The sequence below is a fragment of the Neltuma alba genome, unplaced genomic scaffold (assembly GCF_004799145.2).
Source record: "Neltuma alba isolate B1F8T4 unplaced genomic scaffold, ASM479914v2 tig00010929_pilon, whole genome shotgun sequence".
In the NCBI taxonomy this organism is placed as follows: domain Eukaryota; kingdom Viridiplantae; phylum Streptophyta; class Magnoliopsida; order Fabales; family Fabaceae; genus Neltuma; species Neltuma alba.
The window spans coordinates 340244-357020 of NW_021635704.1; the positions used below are offsets into that span (position 1 = coordinate 340244).

Genomic DNA, 16777 nt, shown 5'->3' on the forward strand with positions numbered 1-16777 from the left:
ATACCATTGTCAAAACTGTGGGTGTATAAATACATATACTACTTCTGGTCTTTTATATAAAAGCTAGTTAAATGATTGAATCTGTTCTAAATATAATATCTCTTCTACTTTATCTCCTAAATTTATTTTTTTTCAAAATATCTCAATTAATTAATTGTAAGAGACTCTTTCCAATTCACATGATTAATGATGATAATTTAGACAAGTCAAATTCAATTTATATTTGTTGCAAATAAATAACTGAACTAATTTTCTTAATATTTTTAAATTAATCATCCAGTTGTTATATCAAAGACCCGCGGCACATCGTATTAAGTTTCGTCTTGTGAATTAGTATTTGATTGGGTGATCATAATATAGAGCTGTCCAGATTCATACGCAAGGTTGCCTATTAAACTTCATCCATGGTCAAAATGTATACATAGACTGATCTCAAATAGTAAAGTCCTAATTTGACCTGGCCAGATTCCGGCTGTACGTAAAATTTTAATTTTTTTTCCAGTTCATAAAATAGGGAGCTAACATTTTTTTTTTTTAATACGAAGATTCTAGCATCAAATAAATCATCGTATAAAAAGAAACGTGATGCTATGAAGACAAATTTATTGCTCAAATCAATGATCATATATAATCAGCATCCGTATGATGGTCTGATAGACAATTATAACACAATTAGTTAGTAGCTTCTCTAAAAACACACACACATTCTTGACATATGGGAATATGATTGGCGTGTACATTCATATGTATAGGTGCAAATATACTTAATTGTATATTTTGTGTTGGGTAAGGTGCAAGAAACTGAATGTTTTATTCTATTCTATATGTGGGTTACGTGTTCTTTTGAATCTTGAGAGGCCAGTTTAATTGATGAATTGCACTAGTTTGGATTAATATCGGCAAAAGTGACTTTTATCTGTTGAGGTATAAGTCAGTTGATATAATTTTATTTATATTTGATTGAGTTTTTAATTTGACAAAAAATTGTTCAGGCATAATATATTAAATAGGTTAGTTTCAAGAGATTTAAATTAAATCTGAACAAAAAGCAAGCAGCTAAAAGAAGTCAAAAAGAGATTACTTCAACTTTTTGACTTTTGGAAAAATGTCAGCTGACTCGAGACTCATGCGATGCATATACTACTACTTCCGGTTTTTAATATGAGATATTATTTAACTTTTATTTTAATTCTAAATATAAGATCCTAATCTATTTTGTCTCTTATATTTATACTTTTTTTTCTCAAGATACTAGTCATTCTAATAATGATAATTCTAACCAACACACTTAATTAACAAAGATATTTTAAGAAAGACAAAACCTATTTATTACAAATAAATAACTTAACTTTTTTCTTTAATTTTCTCAAATTAGTCAACTAATTCTTATAATTAGGACGGGGTAGTATCATTTTTCATCCGGTTAGGTTTTTTTTTTTTAAATTATTCCAACGGATTTCTAAGGCTCCTTAGCATAAATTGAAATGAAATTTACACCTAGAATAATCCATCGACAATCAAAGTCAATGTGATGGACTAGCTTGATAAGGATTGGATACAAACGTAGGGTGTGTGTGTGTGTGTGTGTGTGTGTTGATAAGGATTGGACACAAGCGTAGGATGTGCGCGCGCGCGCGTTCCATGAAAAACTGCTTGCCGCTGAGAGGGCCATGGAAGAATTGATCGATTTCCGGCAGACCAAAACAAACGCATGACGTACTTCTTATGAAGTCTTGACACGAGAAATGAGGGAATAACAATGCCAGCCGCTTATGAAGACTTGTGGATCTTGAAATCCCAACGTACTTGCACTTGGTGCTTAATATAAGCTACTTAGTTAATTAATACAGATTAAAAAAATTAGTTAAGTTAATTATTTATAATAAATATAAGTAAATTTTTCTAAAATACCATTTATGATTATGACTAGTTTCGGATGAGAACCTTTTAACATGTGTGATACGTAGTATAGTTTAGAGAATAAATTATAAATTTGAGAAATAAAGTAGATATTGAGATATTATATTTAACACCAAATTTAATTCTTAATTAGTTCTTATATTTAAAATAAGAGGCAGTATTTGTGACAATTTTTTTTTGTTATATGGATTTGCCACCAAAAACATGGGATTTTGTTCCAAGTTTTGCTACCACAAAATTTATAGCAAACAACTCCATATACTATCTTAGGTCTTTAATATAAAAGCTTGTTTAACTTTTATTTTAGTCCTAATTATATGACCTCAATTCATTTTGTTTATCACAATTATCTATTTTTTCAAAATAGTCTTTGTAATAATGGTAGTTTTAGCTAATATACTTGATTAGTAAGGATATTTTAGGAAAGACGATACCTATTTATTATAAATAACTAACTTAGCTGGTTTTCTTAATATATTCAAATTAGTCAACTAACTTTTATGTTAAGAACTAAGGTCCCGTTTGGTATGAGGTACTGAATTTTGGGGCACTGGGCATGGGATTGGAAATGGCATTGGGCATGGGATTGGGAATGAGATTTATTTTTAAAATCGTGTTTGGTGTGATGTGGGATTAAAAAAAACCCAACAAGGCCGATATCTAACAAAAATTAGCTAAAAGACAAAATTGCCCACATATTCCATTGTTGCTGCGACTGCGGCCTTGATCGAACATGAAGATGGAAAATCGAATACCAAGAATGAAACACATATTAAATATCACATTGAAATCCATCTTTAATCCAAAGAAGCAATCAAGATTAAGAAGAAATATCCAGATTCAAGCACAAAGGAAATAAGGAAACCAAATTGAACTTGAATTCATGCTTTTTCGAACAGATCAACGATCCTGCAGGAGGAGAGTGTCGCTTGCAGATTTGGACATCTTCATGCTCGCCAAATCTGGTTTTAACATCGGGAATAGAGATGACGGAATCGCAAGGAAGGGAGGGAGATGACGGAGAGACGACTTGCCGAGGAAGAAGGTTGCTGACAAAATGCGGCAGAGGACGGAGTTAATGGAATCGCGATGAAGGGTGGTGATGACAGGGGAGGATGTTGCTGGAGAACAAGGTTGCTGATGGAATCTCACAGGAGGATAAAGATGATAAGGGGAGGACGTCGCCGAACTTTAATGGTTGCCGAGGGAGAAGAAGGGCATCGGGACTGAGTAGTTGATGGGGTGTAATTAAGCAAATTTTAGAAGGCTATTTTAGTAAGTAAACTTTCAATCCCTGGATTAAAATTGCAATACCAGGGGGGAGGGTGGTACTGGTCAATCCCATGAGCGTGGCATTGTGCAATCCTAAGTATTGACAAGTACTTTGTACCAAACATATCAAATTGAGTCATTCCCTGTCCCAATCCCAATCCCAGCCTCTCATTCCCACGTACCAAACAGGGCCTAAAGGTAGTATTAACTTAAATAGTCACAAAATTGTTTAAAATTCCGCCACAAATCTGTTCCATATTTTATGTGTCTTGATATACAATATTTGTTCTTTAATATAAGAACTAGTTGACTAATTTGAATAGATTAAAAAAAATACTTAAATTAGTTATTTATAATAAATATACATTGTCTTTTCTAAAATAGTCATGCTAATCAAGTATATACACTAGCTTTCGCTCAAAAAAAAAATCAAATGTATTTACTAGAACTACAATATTATAGTATAAGAATATACCTTTAAAAAAATAGATAAATATAAGAAATAAAGTGAATTTAGGTTTTATATTCAGGACCAAAATAAAAATTAAATGAGCTCTTATATTAAGAATTGCAGTATATATGATTGCTAACCCAATTATATATTCATCATGAGAATTACATGAAACAAGCATTGATAGCCATCTTGAATCAAAAAGGAACCGTTCAGGAAATCTGTGCCATTGTACATGTGATGGTGAGTGCGTGCGTCCATCTGTGAATTACGCGTTCCGCTCATGTGGCGATGCATTATTCATTTCATAGAAAATATGTTATATGTTACGGTACCTATTAATCACAATGCAACACTTTTTTAGTAAACTAAAATAAGCTTTACAGAACTATAGGTAAAGTAAAACAAGAAACCCAATATTTTTTTTGTTTGGTATAACTCATAGTCATTTTGAACTTAAAATTAATTATGTCGGGCTAGAAACGTTAAAACTAAAGTTACCCTAACAAATACGCTTTCTGATATTTGAACTTGTGCTTTTGTCTTTATGAGAGTAAGATCTCTCATCATCTCAACCAGCTGCTTATTAGTGAAACCTAATATTTTTTTTTGTGTGTGCAAGGAACCTAATAATTTTAGCATGGAAGTTCAATTTGTGTGTGTATACGTATATTACTTTGTTTTAATAAATTGTCTTTTTATTTATGTCGAAAGTGCTAGTGCCCGAGAGTGCCCCAAACAGAATTGCTTGTAGCAAGATATTTGTGTCGAACAAAAAAGTTAACTTTATATATATAAGGGATAATTAATCCGCAAGTCTTTATAGTTTCAACGAATTTTAAATTAGGTCCTTATAGTTTTTTTTCTTTTTATCATATCCTTATACTTTCACTTGTTTTTAATTAGGTCCTTGTATTTATTTTTCTTTTTATCAAGTCCTTATAAGTTCATTTTATTTTTAATTAAGTCCCTGAATTTTTTATTCTTTATTTTATGAATTCTAATAGTACTATTATATAAACATAAAATAGTATATATTATTTAATATTAGTTTATAAACAATAATATTCTAAAGATATTGAATTATTATAATGATTTTAATTTTTTCAGCAAAAAAATTAATTGTTCTAAAAAATTTTCCTGAATTAATTAATTCTATTATTTTTTATTACATAATTATTAATTTAATTTACTTATTAATATTTTATATTTCATTATTAATCTATTTAATTAAGCTTATATTTAATTAATAAATAAAAATTAAAACTACATGGACCTGATTAAAAATTTAATGAAATTATAAGGACTTAATTAAAAGAAAAATAAATACAAGGACCTAATTAAAAAAGGTAAAAGTATAAGGATCTAATAAAAAGAAAAAAAACTATAGGGATCTGATTCAAAATTCGTTGAAACTATAAGGACTTGCGGATTAATTAACTCTATATATAATTCTATTTTTAAATTGCGATTTAAACCATCACAAGTGGCTGCGTGCCATGTCATTTTTAACATATGAGATCCGAGTTCACTTTGGGCCAAACTGTCTTGCCCTGTCAACCTCTCCGGGCCCATCAAGCATTTATGTTTTCTATTTTAATTTGCGTCTTGCACAGTTCATCAGATGGTCCAGATACGAAAGCTGATCTCCATTTGGTGATGAAATGCTGAAGCATCGGAAGTGGTATTCCAGTTCATACATGAATAGTTGATGGATGCTTTCTTCCACATTTATGAGGTTTGCCTTTCCCAAATCTCCAGATTTATGTTTATTCCCAATTCCCAAATCCAATCCACTTCCACTCGTTACATTCGATCGCACAGACGAAACATTCCTCCTCTCCTATATTCTTAGGATATGAGAATCTATACGGATTGTTATGGTCAAGGGCAGCGTAACCCATTGATGAAGGCCATATTTGACATGGCATTAGAAGTTACTTATAAATATGATCACGTAAGTTGGACAAAACTCTTCTCATATACTTATCTCGTATTTCATAAATCATGATTAAAAAATTATTTATAAGTTATTTTAAATGTATCATAACCAACTTCATTTAGATGGCTTTGGTTTTGCTATAACCAAGTTAGTTATGGCTCTTGTCACTAGGCAGTTGAAGAGATGAAATCTATAATTGCTCTTGACACAATGCTCTGTTTGGGATTTAGGCTCTATTTTGTTTATAGCTCATCATGATCTTCAAAATCCTATTGGGCTATGGCCTTGTGCCGATGTGACCAAACAAGTTTTCGGCTCTAGTTAGCAGTTCAATTAGGCTTTCATGCTCTCTCTTGCTCCCTCTCAAAGAAATTAAAAACAATTGACCTTGAATTTTAAGTGCCCGTTTAGATTGGGTTTTTTTGTTAAGTGGTTATACATATTTTTACATAACTTGAGATAAAACTCTATTTCATAAATTATAATTAAAAATCTGTTTATAAATAAAAACCAAACAAGCCCCAAGTCCTCCAAAGACCCCCCCGGCTAAAGATGAATAAGAGATTATTGTCAGCTCGCTTAAAAACAAATTAAGAAAGAGCAAGTTTAAAACTCACTTGTTTTGCCCCTGTTTATTAAGTCACTAATTATTCGACAATCTTACCTAAATTGAAAATAAATAAATAAGAACCATTACTTGATCGCCCAACTTAGGATATGTTTGGTGAAGGCATGGTTTTTGCGATTCCTACTACAACACAAGCTCGCTTGTGTGTTCTCAAGGTCTTGTTTGATACATTAAATTATAAGTTAACAACAACCAAGGGAAAAAAAGAAGAAGGAAAGATGAATCTGATGTAATGAAACAATTATGTTTGGTATATATGGATTAAAATAAAAGAAAATTACAATCGAATCTTAGGCAATAAGATTAATTATTAACATGTCTTTGTTATCCCTTGTGAAACAAACATACAGAATAAATTGTTACTTTTTTAATTCGGTTTGTAGAGCAGGAGTGGTAAAGAATTCTCACTTAAACCGGAAACAATAGATTTGGGATAATTGTAAATTTATTTATTCCAGTACATATATGTGTGTGTAGAGATAGTGAAGGAAATCATACAAGTATATATAAAATTCAAATGGGTTAATATAATTTTGGGTCTAGGCTCATTTTGGGTTTAATCCCTCAAATTTTAAACACATGCTTTCAGTTCTTAGAATTTAGCCGGTTTTGAAATATTAATTTTTGAAGGTGCAACAATATTAAAATCTGTTGAAATGTCATTAATAATATTAAAAAGTAATAATGTGGACTCATCAGATGGGATCTATCTTACTCTTATGTAGATATAGAATGCAATTCAGTGAACAGCTTCTAAAACAAACAACAATAAATAAAAAAATGGGGCGCCTTGTTTTGAGGAGCTATTCTTTTTCCCCATTTTCAACTAGGTGCTGTCTACTGAATCCATATCACCACTTTACACTATTTATGACATTATACTAGATTTTAAAATTGTTATACCTTTGAGGACTAACATTTTAAAACAAACTAGATTTTAAAAGTTAAAATTATAGGTTTGAAATTTGAGAAATCAAAACCAAACATCTTAAATTTTAAGGACAAAAAGTTATATTAATTCAATTAGAATTTATATTTATAATAGTTATCTTTACATATGTTATTTTAATGCATCATTATCGTATAAAGTATAAAACCTAAGACTTCTCTCTGTTTTTTTTTTAAAGACTTCTCCTTCACCCCCAAAAATACCCATAATAAGCCCCTACACACGTGTGCGCGAAATAGGGGAAAAAAGAGTTGGATTTCCCTTCTCATAACAAAGTAATGGAGGGATTAGCTAGTAGCCTTATAGTGGCCTGTAAACTCTCCTTAACGATGGAAGGTTGTGGGTTCATTGTAAATTATAACTTCAAACTGTTACTGCCTAGCGGAAACCAAAAAAAAACACACCGAGCCAACAAAAGTCCAATTACATTACACAACGCAATACTGCGAAAAAGACAAATCAATATTAATTGAAGTAACTTAACAACACCTTCCAATAAACTCAAGCCCCTGATCTTGCCAAGACAGCAACTTCGGCCAGCGGAGTTGAAACCGGCGTCGGAAGCGGCGAGGTCCGGCACAGCGGACACGAAGAGCTCATCCTCAGCCACATATCGATACACTTCCGGTGAAACAAGTGACCACAATCCGGCAACTCCCTCAACCACTCACTTTCATTGTAATCCCCCAAACAGATCGAGCAAGTGGCCGCCAAATCACACTTCCGATGGCGCTTCGCTTCAGAGTATAACATCACCGGATAACTCTTCAGGGTGGCTTCATCCACACCTACTTGCAGACGATTCGAATCTCCGACGGTCTGTAAGCGAAAGCTGGGGGTGAAATCTGGTGATAGTTGAGATGTGTTGATGGTGGCGTTTCTGCGGGCGTACAAGTACAAGAGGAAAGTGATTAATGCGAAGAGAAGAACAACTGCGACGGATAGTCCGAAGGAGTAATAGGCATATCCGTTTAAGTCTGCCGAGGAGCCATCATCAGGCTCCGATGTGTTGCTGCTCATCGTGTTTGAATTTAATTACACTTTAAAGAAGAAGAATGATGAAAGAAGAAAGTCTGAGAAAATGGCAAATCACATATAGCCAGATGCTGATGGGCAATGATTGTTTGGTTGGTAAGAAAGCCAAGGATTTCATCATAACCGAAAGATAATACATGGCTTTAAATTATGAAAGGCCAACTCGTGAATGTTGATATCTGTAGCTTCGTTGGACTAATCGTAGAAAAATCCCAAACCCCCTCCCCCCAACACACATAACTAAAATAAATTCTTTCGATCTTAAATATAAAACTTATTGTAAAATGGGTCTTAATTTAAAACTAAAAGAGTAATACATATTTAAAATCTGATTCATAATATATATATATAGATAATTCATTAGATTTTTTTAATTGTATAGTAAATAATAATATCAATTAAGTCACAAGTTAGCTGGAACCACCAGTTTCAGTGTTCATGGCAGTGATGAGGATACTCAATTACTTATCAAATTTCAACCATTCAAATTTAACATGGATAGCTGAGATTTACTATTTAAAATTTTTTTAAAAAATATTTTTCTTTTAATAGGTAAATAATCCAAAATAAATGTAATATCTTAACTATATGTTTTTAAAAAAATAAATTTTTTATTTAAAAATCACTAGTTGAACATTTTAAATATAAACCATTAAAACTGATTTTGAATAATTTAAATTTTATTGCAATTATAAGCATCATAATACTCATTACTGTAGTGAGTACTGAAACTCATTTCCCAGTTAGTCCAACAATAATGGTTTTTTCAAAAACAAAAGTGACAACATCCGTGGTTGGATGGGCAGTTCATGTGTCTTCGTATGAGTCAACGTTTACACGTAATGACGACTTCCTAGGTTGCACCCCTCCCTAAAAGAACTGAAATAATCTTATAACTGGGTCAAATCTTAATTACTTGAAATTTAATTAATTAATAAAGTTATGTGAAGCTCAACCTTATCCTTGGTTGATGTGCGCTACATCTATATTGCGGGATTTGTCCTCACATATAAAGCCTCCTTAGTTAAATTAAAGACTTCATTATTAGTATAAAGTTATTTGGCTTTAATTTGAGGCGGCCGGAGGCCACAATATAATAAAGATGCTGCTAGAGCGTTGGCTGAATATATCAAATTCCCACTTTGTTAATTAATTATCAGACATTAATCTAAACAACCTGACCTGTGTACCAAACACACACATATATATAAATACTCATCCAATCCTTAGTATAAGACCTAATTAATTAATCTGAATAGATTAAGAATGTTGGTTAAATTAGTTAATATGAATTTTCTTTTAAAAACAATCTAAGCATCTTTCTTAATTTTTTTTCTCTCTTCTGCTTGATTATTGTTAGAGAAATATTAATAGAATTAATTTGAAAAAAAATTAATAAACATTTGAAATAAGTCTTATATACAGGATCAGCATTAACTTCCTAATTAGCTCCTGAAGGAATACATAAAATGCTGTAACTGCATAAGATATGGACGTGTTTTGTTAATGTTGCAATATAATTTATATATCTACTGATGAGCAACATAATCCGAGTTCTGTGTCGGTGACAGTGTCCATCCTGCAAGATATTCTCTTCATTTCTTGGAGAAGAGTTATTGTCTAGATTTGCTATTATTGTTGATGGATGCGTATATTAAGTATTGGCTTCTAAATTATTTTATTGGCTGCCCAATCTCATCAATCCAGACATTATTCACCAGCAACAATCGAATATGTTCAGTCCTTGAAACTTTCTTCTGCGGTCAAAATGCCTTCATCAGACCCATATCAAAATTATCATCATGGCCTTGTATAACCCAATTAGCATCCAACCTCTTTCCTAATACTACCCTTGGTCCTAATTATAAGAGCTAATTGACTAATTTGAGGAGATTAAGGAAAGAAGTTAAGTTAGTTATTTGTCATAAATAGGTATTGTTTTTTTTTTAAAATATCCTTACTAATTAAGTGTATTAGTTAAAACTACCATTATTAGAAGAACTATCTTGAAAAAAAAATACATAAATATTAGAAACAAAATGGATTAAAGTCTTATATTTAGGATCAAAATAAAAATCAAACAAATTCCTATATTAAAGACCGGAGGTAATGTTTTTTTAAACGTCACGTTGTTAATTCAAGATCCATTTTTATCTGTTTTGTAGGCTTCTTTTTTTTTTGTCTGTTAAAAGGGTGAAGTTGACAAAAGAAACACATATAGTAATTATGTATTTGTCTGTTTATAATGCATCCACATTCGTCTATTCCATCTAAATAGGCGAATATCCATTTTCGTTTGTGTAGCCCCATGTTTGTAGTTCATCTAACATGCCCCAACCCTCAACGACCCCAGCCTCACACATGCCCATATTATGAATTTTATGAGGAAGAAAATTGACACGCTGGGAGACTTAAAAAATTGATATTTTCATTAAGCATGAATTAATAAAATCGAGACAAGTATAGGGCCGCGTTTGTTAGGAGGTAGGATGAACTTTCAAGGGATAAGACAGGGAGATTAAAGAAGAATTAATCTTATTTGGCATGTGTGAAAAGGGAGGGAAGAGAAGGAGAGGAATGGGTACTTTGGGAAGGTGCAAAATTACTTAAAATAAACTAAATCAAACAACTAGTGATGTGAAAGTACCACTCTGGTTCTTATCATTTGTTACTTGCAAGAGGAGACTTTAGTCTTTTTAATTTGTTATTGGTACCCAAAAATATTTTATTTCTAATTTTACCCCTATTAACTATAAATGTGAAAAAATTAAAGAGCGAATATGTTGGGAAAAAATATACTAGCTATTTAAGAAGGGTGAAAGTAAAATTTTTTATCTATTTAATGTTCTTTTTAGTATGTGAAGAATTATTATAAGTGACAAATAATAACTTGGTTTATTAGGGGCTTGCTTTGAAATTTTGGAAACTTCAAGCTCAGGCAGAACAAACGACATGCGTTTTGCAACAAGTATTATGGTTGGTTGCGACTTGATGGGCCAACTACATAGCCAGGTTGGGCCAACAAAAAAAAAATGAAGTGGAGTCATCCAAAGTTGGCGAATCGGTACCAGTGAATTATTGGCAAATATTTTTGTTACACAAATTTCACTTGTTTGGAGTTTTGATTGGGTTCTATGAATTATGAGAGCAGATTTTTTCCCAAAAATGTTTAAGTGTTTTACCCTTTAGAAATATTAAATATTAGATAAATTTGATTTTTAAATAATTTAAATTCTTTTATTGTTTAACGTAATTTAAATTTAAACGACGTAAACAGATCAATTCTTCTAGATACCAAAGCTGATCAGATCAGATCCGATATTTTCTTGGGCATCAAGAATAAACTATAAATGGTAAAAAAGCCGTTTAACTCGGGAGGGGGCGAAAAAAAGAACCTGTGCTTTTCTATATAAAGGCCCCAGCATGCAAGTCTAGGGTTAGATTGGGGTTGCATCATGCTCTAACCTCGCCGCCGAAAACCTAATTCTCTTTTCTCTCATCAGATTCCTTCTGATCCAAAAGTTCATCTCCGTTTGGCGATGAATTTTCTGAACCATCGAACTCACTCTTCTCCGATCTGAACTCTCTTGCCGGGGCTTGCATCATATCTTCCTGGTTTTTGCCTTCCTCTCAGATTTCCTCTGTGTTATCTTTCCATCCCAATCACCAATTTTTTGGATACTGTCGATGCCTTCCAGTTTCTTCATGAATAATCCGTGGGTGAATGACTCATTGATTAAGGTGCCATAACTAATCTCATTTAGATGACTTTAATTCTTGTTAGATGAGCTCAGTTGTGGCGCCTAATCAATGAGCAATTTAAACCACGAGCTCGAGAATTTCGATCAATTCCAAACCCTACTCCCTAATCCCGATCGATACAAGGATGCGTTCGATTCGTCCGATCGCGTGCTCTTTAGATCGAGTGCTAGGAAACATTAGCCTACTGCTATCTACAAAAATTAGGTGCGAGCATGTTGATCATTGATGCTGCCTGCCGGTTGGGGCAGAGTCTATTGACCAATGTGCCATAACTAACTTCATTTAAATGACCTTAGTCACAGTTAAATGAAGTTAGTTATGGCCATTGATCAGTAGGTAATTGAAAACATGAGATCAAGAATTGCTTCTAATCTGCTTAGTAAGATGTTGAGGTGAGTAATCAAGCGATGCGAGGAAGGTTTGGTTCTCCTTTGAGAAATGCAATATGAGTGGTTCCTTGGGTTATAGCTTACCATTATCTTATTGATATTTTATTTTCAATTATAGGGAGACGGAGACGCGAGTGTTTGTCTACGAGATTCATGGTAGGCGTTGGTCTCTTCACAAGGTTCCTTACAATTATGGAGGATCCGGCATATCAACTGAGGAACCTAAGCGAAGTTTAAATCTAGAAATTCATCTTATTGTGTAGAACTCGGACCATGTACTTTTTTTTTACTTGGGATTTTTCGGGATCTTTGATAGGATGAACGTGACTGGTTACCTGATTTTGTAACATTTGAACCATAGATATAACGAAGCTTCTGATTTAGAGGCATGAAGATTAATTGCATTAGTATGAGCACAAAAGCTTGGGTCTTTTTGTATTGTATCAACCATGCAAGACGACATGGGCTGAATTTTGTTGAAGTTTTGATTTTACTGAATTTTTATTTGGTTTGAATCCGGCCCGTTCCCAATGCATCTCTTGATGTGTTTATTCTGACACAACTTATCACCCGTTGATGTGTTGTGATGTGATCGCACGTCTTGCATACCTTAGCATTGTATTTATACACTGGATTAATAGAATTGATTTTTATCCTGACTATTTTTCAAAGGAGAAATACTTGGATAATCTCAAAGTGTCAACTCATCCCAATTCTATCCAATAAGAATACTCCAACTCAATTGATTTTATGGAGTAGATCTGGCCATACTCCAACTACAAAATTTGACCTTCTTTTGCCCCTGATTTTCACGAAAGGCAAGCTTCAAATTTAATAAAATCTCATTATTCTTATTTACCAAAAGCTTCATGTTCAGGTTGTGTTTTGTGTGTGGTCATTTCGGGGTGTTTACTTCGTACAGTTTCAAATCATCTTCCAACATTTCACCCCGCCAATAATAATGATGATGATGATACTCTTCCCGTCCTTAATATAGGACCCAATTTTTGAGTTGGTTTTGATCTTAAATATAAGACCCATTTCTTATATTTATCAGTTTTTTCTAAATTACCCCTATGTATATTCCCTTAATCATAATCAAGTAGAAGAGGAAGAGAGGGTATTAAGAAAGATAATTATAGTGTTTTAGGAAAAATGTGTCACTTTTTTTATAATTAACTAACTTACCTAATTTTCTTAATCTAATCAAATTAGTTAAATGGGTCTTATATTGAGGACCGGAGGAGTATATATTTTCTACATTTATTTAAGGGTTAATACAAACTTTGGTCCCTCAAGTTTATCCTCATTTTGGTTTTGGTCCCTCAAATTTCAAACCATAGGTTTTGGTCCCTCAAGGGGCAAAATGGTCCAAGTTTTTATTGGATTATAGGGACCAATATTTTATATGTAAGGAAATTTGAGGGACCAAAACCTATGGTTTGAAATTTGATGGACCAAAACCAAAATGAGAATAAACTTGAGGAACCAAAGTTTGTATTAACCCTTTATTTAAACGGCACGTCTACTCAAAAAGAATAATATTATTAAACTTATAATGCAGGTATGGTTAGCCTAAATGGGTTTATAATATTATCGCAAAACGCGGATTGCCAAACTCCCTTGATACTTTGTTTGAAAATTTGTATAATGGATACATAAAGGGAATCCCCACAATATGAGGGGATCGAACTCACCTTGTATCTTAGGCCCAAAAAGAAGAACTCACCTTGTATCATATTTTTCCTATAAAGCAGGTATGTGGTTTACCTAAGTCAAATATTAGTGGGCTTTATTCATAAATTTCTAAAAACTGAAGTATGTATTTGGCCTTTTAATTTTGTATAAAATTTTAATTAGATTAATTAATTTTAAAAAATATATTTTTAGTCCTTTAACTTTAAATTTTTTAAAAAAGACGATAACATTAATATATTAAATGTTGATAAAATATTTTCAAATGCTAACAGATTAAATTTAATTTTCAAAACATTAATAATTGTCACAAAAAATATCATTGAAACCTAATAATTTTACGGTTAAAGAACCAAACGTATGCTTTTTAAAGTTAAAAGGCTAAATTGAACCATTGTATAAATTAAAGAACCAAATGTATATACATTTTAGTCATTTCTAAAGTACATTGCTTAATTTAATTTAAATTTAAACGATTTGAACACACAGATTCTTCTAGGTGTCTGAGACGATCCGGGCATCAACCATAAACTATAAGTGGAAAAAATAAAATAAAATGATTAACTATGCTCTAGGGAGGCGGGGGAAAAAGGCCTAAAAACAGTGGTGTTTGCGGTATGAAAGGCCCGTCAGCAAGCCTAGGGTTAGATAGGGGTTGCATCAGGTTTCAGTATTTAACTCTCGCCGCCAGAAATTCAACTCTCCTTTCTCTCATCAGATTCCTTTTCCCTGATGCAAAAGTTCATCTCCGTCTGGCGATGAATTTTCTGCGCCGTCGAACTCACTCTTTTCTCCGATCTGAACTCTAGCCGCTGCTTTCAATGTATCTTCTAGGTTATTCCCTTCCTTAGATTCCCCCCCCCCCCGGGGGTTTATTTTCCTTCTCACCTGCAAACTTTTATCTTTAACCCCACTCACCAAATCTTTGGATACGATCGATTCCTTCCTTCACCTCCATAAATAATTCATGGGTAAATGATTCATTCATTAAGGTTCCATGACTGATGTCGTTTAGATTACTTTGGTTCTGGTTAGTTATGGCGCCTGATTAATGGATGATATTTAAACCATGAGCCCAGGAATCGCTCTTAAAATGCTCCTCATGACTTCAATCCCTAATCTCAATCGAAACCAAGATGCGTTCGATTCGTCGATCGCATGCTCCTTACGCGCAGCCAGTTTCCGAATAATGTGTGTGCTATGAAGTATTAGTCTGCTGCTATCTACGAGAGGCGTGAGCAGTCAGGGCAGAACCTACAGATAAGTGTGCCATAACTAACTGCATTTAAATGACTTTAGTCACAGTTAAATGGAGTTAGTTATGGCCATTTATCCTTAGGTAATTCAAATCATGAGATCAAGAACTGCCTCTAAATTGCTACGTAAGATGTTGAGGTGGGTAATCAAGCGCCGCAATGAAGGTTTGTTTCCCTTTCGAGAAATGCAATGATGTGGTTCCTTGGGTTATAACTTACCATTATCTTATTGACCTTTGATTTTAAGTATCGGGAGACGGAGATGCAAGAGTTTGTCTGAGATTCATGGTAGGCGCTGGTGCCTTCGTAAAGTTCCTTACAATTAGTATGGGGAATCCGGCATCTCAACTGAAGTATGTAAGCAAACTAAAGTTTAAATCTAGAGAAATCCGTCTTATTGCGTGTAACTTATGCCATATACTTGGTTTTCTTATGATTTTTGGGCATCTTTTGATATAATGAGCGTGACTGATTGCCTGATTCTGTAACATTTGAGCCATGGATATAGCTTGGGTAAGGATTTGTTATGCAAATGTCTATATATTGAGAAAATAAGATGAAGCATGAATATCAGTAACCAAAAGCATGCGCCTTAGTTGCCAAAGTTATAAATTGCGTTTTCAGTAATATAGTTACCATGCAAATTACAAAATGGGCCGACTTTTTTTCAAGAAGTTTTGATTTTATTGAATCTTTATTTGGTTTGAATCCATCTGACATGACTCATCCATCTGTTGATGTGTTTACTGTTTTTATTCTGTCATAACTGGCGCGTCCCGCGGGAGGATTGCACTTTTTTTTTTTTTGGGGGGGGGGGGAGATAGAGGATTGCACCTTACTACGTTAGTATTGTGCTTAATTGGCTTTTTACGTTACATTGCACTTGTTTACTGTGTTTATTATGTTGAGTAGTACATTGCGGTTAATAGTTTATAATAAAAAGAAAGAAATGCTCCCCATGCATGACCTGAATGAATTGTGAAGATACTACTATGTTCCACATGAGAACAAGGTTTAAAAATATTGCTAGATTTGAAAAAATTAAAAAGCAATTCTTCCTTTGTACAATGCCTGAATAAATCATGAGAATATATTGTAACAAATCCACGTTGTGGCCGTTCATTGTGGTTGCCACTGGTTTCAGATCATTCTTCCTTCTTTCTCTTTTAAGATTTAAGAACCGATTTGTAAGCAACACATCGTAGTCCAGTAATTTTGGTTCGTCTCATAAAACATTATATGACGAACCCGCACCATTCAGTTTCGGTCTATTCACTTCCTAATTTGTCTATGAAGTCTCCATCTTTTACTCAGCTGGATTGAATGGATTACATGTATGTTGATTTACCTGGGAACGGTGGGAGCGATGGTGAAATGAGATTCTTTCTTGAGTTTTGTTTGATTTGTGTGCGCGTGTGCTCCATTCAATGTGACTTGAAACTGGTGGTCCGAAGAATCCGCATTCCCTGCTCATTGAA

General features: G+C 33.2%; 1 protein-coding gene and 2 long non-coding RNA genes across 4 annotated transcripts; 2 read left to right on the forward strand and 1 right to left on the reverse strand.

Annotated features, from left to right (window-relative positions):
- Nucleotides 1-7663: 7663 nt before the first annotated feature.
- LOC114760064 (RING-H2 finger protein ATL70-like) lies at nt 7664-8182 on the reverse strand. The gene has a single exon (XM_028949317.1). The coding sequence runs from the start codon at nt 8180-8182 to the stop codon at nt 7664-7666; it is 519 nt and encodes a 172-aa protein (XP_028805150.1).
- Nucleotides 8183-11889: 3707 nt separating this feature from the next.
- On the forward strand, nt 11890-12849 carry LOC114760038 (uncharacterized). Of its 2 annotated transcripts, none has more exons than XR_003742009.1 (2): nt 11890-12377; nt 12467-12849. It is a non-coding gene; the product is annotated as an uncharacterized LOC114760038 (long non-coding RNA). The 2 variants fall into 2 exon arrangements; XR_003742010.1 differs by having other exon boundaries at nt 11890-12351.
- Nucleotides 12850-15332: 2483 nt separating this feature from the next.
- On the forward strand, nt 15333-15882 carry LOC114760039 (uncharacterized). Its single transcript, XR_003742011.1, has 2 exons — nt 15333-15464; nt 15547-15882. It is a non-coding gene; the product is annotated as an uncharacterized LOC114760039 (long non-coding RNA).
- The last annotated feature ends 895 nt before the right edge of the window (nt 15883-16777 follow it).